We start from the raw sequence: 7,426 nt of genomic DNA on the forward strand, positions 1-7,426 counted from the left end.
CTCAGCCTCCCAAGTACTGGGATTATAAGCATGCGCCACCATGCTGGAATTAACTTTACTTCTTGAAAATATATTTATTATTTACTTATTTATTTGTTTGTTTATTTATTTATTTATTTATTTATTTATTTATTTATTTATTTCTGGTGGTACTGGGGGTGGAATCCAGAGGGTTTCTATCTCCGGGCTATATTCCCAGACCTATTTTTATATTTTATTTGGAAAAAGGGTCTCACTAAGTTGCTGAGAGCCTCACTAAGTAGCTGAGGCTGGTTTCAAACCAGTGCAATCCTCCTGTTTCAGCCTCCCTAGCACAGTGATTACAAGCTTGCGGCATCATGCCCAGCATATATATATATATATATATATATATATATATATATATATATATATATATATATATTTTTTTTTTTTTTTTTTTTTTTTTTTTTTTTTTGTGGTACTGGGGATAGAACTGAGGAGTGTTGTACTACCAAGTTAGGCCCAGCCTGATTTTATTTTTATTTTGAAATAGGGTCTTACTAAATTGCTGAGGCGGTTCTCAAATCTGTGATTCTCCTATCACAGCCTCCCATGTACTGGGATTACAGGCATGTACCACCATCTGGGCTTCTTTAAACTCCTGATCTCCAGCCAGGCAGGGTGGCACATGCTTGTAATCCCAATACATGAGAGGCTGAGACAGGGGGATTGCAGGTTCACGGCCTGCCTCAACAACTTGTGAGGCCCTCCGCAACTTGGTGAAACACTGTTTCAAAATAAAGAATAAAATAGGGCTGGGAGTATAGGTTGGAGGTACAATTCCCCTGGGTTCAACCCTCATTGTCGCAAAAAAAAAAAAAAAAAAAAAAAGAAGGATTACTATACTATACATCAGTATCAATTGGTTTCAGAGAAATTTTCCAGAGTTGGCTATAGTGGGTTTTTTGGTGGGGATGATATGCATGTATGGGCTATTAGGTGGTAGGAGAAAGAAGACATATCAAAGAGAGAAAAATGCTACCATAGAATGAGAATTATTAAAGACAAGTTATATTAGCTGGGCGTGGTGGCGCACGCTTGTAATCCCTGCGTTTGGGAGCCTGAGACAGGAGGATCGCGCAGGTTCGAAGCCAGCCTCAGCTACTTAGTGAGGCTTTCAGCAACTTAGTGAGACCCTGTTTCCAAATAAAATATTAAATAGGTCTGGGAGTATAGCCTAGAGATAGAAAGCCTCTGGGTTCCACCCCCAGTACCACCAAAAAAAAAAATTATATTAGCTGTTATTTATTGATTGCATACAATATACTAGGCAATAGGTTCAAAGCTTTACATGCATGATTTCATTTTAGTTGGGTGTGTTGGTACATACGTGTAATCTTAGTACTTGGAAGACTGAGATAGGAGGATTGCAGGTTCTCAGCAACTTAGTGAGGACTTCTATAACTTAGTGAGACCCATTATGAAATAAAAGCAAAATAGGCTCGAAGGTGTAGCTCAGAGGCAGAATACCCCTGGACACAAACACAAAAAAATTAGTTTTATAACTCCTATTAATGGTATTCTACTATTATTCGTGTGTGTGTGTGTGTGTGTGTGTGTGTGTGTGTGTGTGTAGGTGTGTGTGTAGGTGAAGAAATTACATCGTAATGACATGGGGAGACTTTACTAAGGTCACACAACAAGACCTGAGTCTTAAATCTCAACCTGTATGTCTGTAGACTCAGACAGTACGACCTGACCACCATTCTGTAAGCCTCTGAACTTAAGTCTGCTTTACAGTTTTGCTATGGCTTATCACTTTTGCTGACAGTAAATGTTATCACTCAAAATGCATTTACTAAGCCCTTGTTTCTATATTTTTATTTTTTGTGGTGGAATTGAACCAGGTACATTCTACCTTTGAGCTACACCCCCAACACTATTTTTTTTTTGTGTGTGTGTGTGGTACTAGAGAAGGAACCCAGGAGCATTCTACTTCTGAACTACACCCCAGTACTATTTATTTATTTATTTATTTATTTATTTATTTGGTGATGCTGAGGATGGAACCTAGAGGCTTTCCACCTTTGGGCTACACTCCCAGACCTATTTTATATTTTATTTGGAAACAGGGTCTCACTAAGTTGCTGAGAGCCTCATTAAGTAGCTGAGGCTGCCTTCGAACCTGCAGAAATCTCCTGTCTCAGCCTCACAAGCACTGGGATTACAAGCATGTGCCACCACGCCCGGCTCCTATTTTTTATTCTTGATTTTAAAAAGGGTCTCACTGAGTTGCAAAGGGCCTCGCCTAATAGTAGCCGAGGCTGTCTGCAAGCTGCAATCCTGTCTCAGTTCCCCAAATGCTGGGATTACAAGCGTGAGCCACCATGCCCAGTTCTCAGCCCTATTTTTTCTTCTTTCCTTGAAACAGAGTCTCACTAAGTTTCGGAGGGTCTCACTAAGTAGCTGGGGCTGTCCTCAAACCTGTAATCCTCCTGTCTTAGCCTTCTAGTATTGGGATTACAATCATGCGCCATCACACTCAGCTTTAATTAATTAATTAATTTATTTATTGTGGTAGTAAGGATGAAACCCAGGAACATTCTACCTCTGAGCTACAGTCCCACTTTTTATTCTGTATTTTGAAACCGGGTCTCATTGAGTTGCAAAGGACCTCACTAAGTAGCTGAGGCTGGCCGCGAACCTGTGATCCTCCTGTCTCAGCCTCCTAATGCTGGGATTACAAGCGTGCGCCACCATGCCCAGCTTCTTTTTCTTTTTTGAAACAAGGTGTCACTGAGTTTTTAGGGGCCTCACTAAGTAACTAAGGCTGTCACGAACCACGATCCTCCATTTTCAGCCTCCCGAATGCTGTAATTACAAGTGTGCGCTACCAAGCCCAGCAGCTTTGTTATTTTAAAGAAGTGGACCTTCAGAGGTGAAAGATGGCATCCACTGGAGGAAAAGATCAGGAGCAGGCATGTAGATGGCTGTAGTGGGGCAATTCAGCTATGAATTAGAGGCTTTGAAGTCCTTTATACCATTTATTCAATAAAGATTGTGAAGATCCACTTTGTATTAAACACTGGGTCAGAAGCTATTTGAGTTGCGAGGCAGGAAGAACAGATTAATATCAACTTTCATCATTTTGGGATGTTAGTTTTTCATGTTAATATTTTTGAATTATATGGTTTACAATAATTAGAACTATATTTTATTTTTATTTTTGGTACTGGGGATTGAACCCAGTGGTGTTCTGCTTCCAAGACACACACACACACACACACAGCCCTATTTTTTATTTTGAAACAGGGTCTCACTAAGTTGCAGAGATCCTCACTAAGTTGCTGAGGCTGGTTGTGAACCTGTGATCTTCCTGTCTCAGCCTCCCAAGTATTGAGATTACAGGTGTGTGCCACTATGTCTGGCTTAGTTACTACTTTAAGTTGTAGCCTTTTTGTTGTGGTACATAAAGTAGGGGTGTTGTTCCTTACGATAGACAGAACCTGCTGGGCATGGTGATATATGCCTGTAATCCCAGTACTCGAGACAAGAGGAGCTCAGGTTTGAGGACAGCATGTGGTCCTTTAGCAAGACCCTGTTTCAAAATGAAAGATAAAAAGAATTGAGGATAAAGCCTTGCATGGTGGCACATGCTTGTAATCCCAGTTCTTGGGAGGCTGAGAAAGGAGGATTGCACAGGTTCGAAGCTAGCCTCAGCTACTTAGTGAGGTTCTCAGCACCTTAGTGGGACCTTGTTTCGAAATAAAGTATGAAATAGGTCTGGGAGTATAGCCTGGAGGTAGAAAAACCCCTGGGTTCCACCCCCAGTATACACACACACACACACACAAAAAAAAGGGTTGAGGATGTGGCTCAGAGGTAGCATGCCCCTGGTTCAATTCCCAATACCAAAGCAAAACAAAACAAAACAAAACAACCAATGGGAAAAATCTTATTTTGAATAAAACATGATTTTTGGTTTGCCAAACATGGTTCTTGTTCACAAAATTCTTAATATAAAAGATCCTGCTCTTCCTCTTCCGGTCCCAGGAGCGTCTGGAGCCGCGGCTTGCGGTGCAGACATGGCCAAGTCTAAGAACCACACCACGCACAACCAGTCCCGCAAATGGCACAGAAATGGCATCAAGAAACCTCGATCCCAGAGATACGAATCTCTAAAGGGGGTGGACCCCAAGTTCCTGAGGAATATACGTTTTGCCAAGAAGCACAACAAGAAGGGCTTTAAGAAAATGCTGGCCAATAATGCCAAGGCCATGAGCGCGCGAGCCGAGGCCATCAAGGCGCTTGTGAAGCCCGTGGAATCTAAGCCCAAGATCCCCAAGGGTGCCACCCGCAAGCTCGACAGGCTTGCGCTCATTGCCCACCCCAAGCTCGGCAAGCGCATCCGTGCCCGCATCGCCAAAGCTCGCCGGATCAGCCGGCCAAAGGCCAAGGCTCAGACCAAGGCCCAGGATAAGGCCGCAACCAAGGCTCAGGATAAGGCCCCGGCTAAGGCCCAAGCCAAGGCCCCAGCCGCAGCGCCCAAGGGTGTACAGGCCCCAGCCGCAGCGCCCAAGGCTGCACAGGCCCCTGCGAAGGCTGCACAGGCTCCCGCCAAGCCTGCACAGGCCCCTACGAAGCCTGCACAATAAAGGCCTCTGCAAAGGAGGGCAGAAGGACTGGTGATCTTGGGCTGTTTACAAATAAACCCGAGCTGTGGGGGAAAAATTATATATATATATATATATATATATATATATATATATATATATATATATAAGATCCTGCAAAGCCGGGTGTGGTGGCACATGCTTGTAACCCCAGCATTTGGGAGGCTGAGACTGGAGGATCGTGGTTTGCTGACAGCCTCAGCTACTTAGGCCCTCCACAACTTAGTGAGACCCTGTTTCAAAATAAAGACTACAAAATAGGGCAGGGGGTATAGCTTGAAGGTCAAATGCCCCTGGGTTCCATCCCCAGGCCCATAAGAAAAAAAAGATCCTGCGATGTATGGGGTTTCTCTCTATATTTCTAAGTATGTAAAAAACATTCCTGTAATGTAATACTTCATTAGTTCATCTTTCTCTTCTTGGGTTTAAATATGTTTTTTATTTCTCTTTTTTTGTGGTGTTGGACATTCTATCTCTGAACTACACTCCCAGTCCCATTTTATTTTTTATTTGAAAGCAGGGTCTTACTCAGCTGCTGAGAGCCTCACAGTTGCTGAGGCTGGCTTGGGACCTTCGGCCCTTCTGTCTCAGCTTCCCACATACTAGGATTACAGATGTGTTCCACTCTACCCAGCTAAATATGTGTTTTAGTCATGTATGGTTGTCTCTTTCCCCTCTATATTATCTCATTCCTTCTTTAGTAAATGATAAGCTCCCATCTACCTTTTTTTCCCTGGGTTCTGATTTTTTAATTTATTTTATTTTTTGTAGTACTGGGCATTGAATCCAGGGCCATCCTACCTCTGAGTTACACCCTCAGCCCTATTTTATTATAATTTTGAAACAAACAGGGTCTTGCTAGGTTGATGAGAGTCTTATTACTTGCTGAGGCGGACCTGTGATCCTCCTGCTTCAGCCTCCCAAGTACGGGGATTACAAGTGTGTGTCACCACGCCGGGCTCTGGCTTCTGATTCATAACTGGCACTCGAACCTTACTATATTTTCCCCCCAAGGCACTAAATCAGGCTTCCCAAAGTCTATCAGTTCTTCTATCATCCAGATGTGAAGCCTTGGGAGTCGTCCTTAATTCTTCCGTCTCCTTTGTTTCACTTCCTCTACATATTTACTGTGTTACCAAACCTGGACATTTCCCCCTTGGCTTCAGTCCTTTCCATTTCCACTATTACCATCTCAGCCCAGGCCCTGTCTAACCATGCGTGGACCACTGTAATAAGGTCTGCCTCTCCCTCTGATTCATCTGGTCCATTATCACCATTTCATATTTCCTCAAACACTGTACTATACATTTGATTCTCTGCTAAAAGTCATTTAATGGCCCCTTACTGATCACTGAATAAATGAGAAACACCACAGCCTGATATTCACGGTTCTCTACGATTACTCCTTTCCTTCTTCATGCCCCATCCCAACTGAAGGGAATGTTTGCGCTTCTCAGTTGCCACAATTTTGGCTACGATAGAAACATTTGCTCTTTCTTTCTTTCTTTTTTGTGGTACTGGGGATGGAATCCAGGGTCATTCTACCTCTGAGCTATACGCCCAGCCCTATTTTTTAAAAATTATTATTCATTTATTTATTTATTTATTTTTTGCGATACTGGGGATGGAACCCAGGGGCATTCTACCTCCAAGCTATGCCCCCAGCCCTATTTTTATTCTCTTCTTTCTTTCTTTCTTTCTTTCTTTCTTTCTTTCTTTCTTTCTTTCTTGGTTCTGGAGATGGAACCCAGAGGCCTTCTACCTCCAGGCAACACTCCCAGACCTATTTTATAATTTATTTGGAAACAGGGTCTCACTAAGTAGCTGAGGCTGGCTTCGAACCTGCGCGATCCTCTTGTCTCAGCCTCCCAAGCGCAGGGATTACAAGCGTGCGCCACCACACCCGGCTTATTCTTTATTTTGAAACAGGGTCTCCCTGAGTTGCAAGGGCCTCACTAGGTAGCTAAGGCTGTTGCGAACTGGGATCCTCCTGCCTCAGCCTTCCAAATGCTGGGATTACAAGCGTGCGCCACCACGTCTGGCTGTAGAACCATTTTGTTTTGTCTAGATTTGGCTTCCCATCCTCTTGGTTTATCTAAGCCTAAACTTTCCTTCAAATCTCAGCAGATTTTTCCAGAAAAGGTATTTCCTGATAGTGCAGAGTTTACAGTGAGCCCAAGTCTTCTCCTAACTCCAACAGTGCTTAGTGACATAATGTGACATTTAGCGTTTGCTTCCTTTTATTGCTTTCTATCCTCTTTTTGCATGAAAATGTCGTTTCGAAGAGAATTAAATTCCTTAAGGGCAGGGATTAGGCCACATTTCCCGCATTTCCAAGATGATGGTCTTTTAAATATAGGGATAAAACTTTAGATCTTGAAGTTCACGTAGCTCTACTGATTCATTTCACAGATGAAGAAACCGAGGCCTAGAGAGTGTTCCGCCTCATGTAGTATAACTATAGCAATACCCAAATATTTGCTGACACAGAAGAATTGGCTTATACAGGCAGCAGGATTCGGAAGGGACGGTGTGAAGCATTCTTTGAAGGAAGGAGGGGAGTGTGTTTCTTTTTTTGGTAAAGGTGGGATAATTCAAGCTGCCTGATGGGGCTTGCGAGGTGGCTTCTGGAGGGCAGGGGTGTTCGTGTGCACGATCCACAGGCTCTGGAAAACAGCGAGATTTGTCCAGCCTCACTGAGCACTATTCTTCGCAGGCACTAAGATGTTAGAAAGCGCAGCAGGGCTGCGGTGGTACCTGGAGGGCCCAGGCTCAGAGGATGACCTACTGCC

General features: G+C 43.4%; 1 protein-coding gene across 1 annotated transcript; it reads left to right on the forward strand.

Annotated features, from left to right (window-relative positions):
* Positions 1-4,043: 4,043 nt before the first annotated feature.
* On the forward strand, positions 4,044-4,616 carry LOC308260103 (large ribosomal subunit protein eL29-like; the record flags this gene model as incomplete). Its single annotated transcript, XM_080691433.1, has 1 exon — positions 4,044-4,616. Exon 1 carries the CDS (start codon positions 4,047-4,049, stop codon positions 4,614-4,616), a length of 570 nt encoding a protein of 189 aa, XP_080547559.1. The 5' UTR covers positions 4,044-4,046.
* Positions 4,617-7,426: the final 2,810 nt, after the last annotated feature.

Source organism: Muscardinus avellanarius (genome assembly GCF_963383645.1).
Source record: "Muscardinus avellanarius genome assembly, chromosome: 3".
Lineage (NCBI taxonomy): Eukaryota > Metazoa > Chordata > Mammalia > Rodentia > Gliridae > Muscardinus > Muscardinus avellanarius.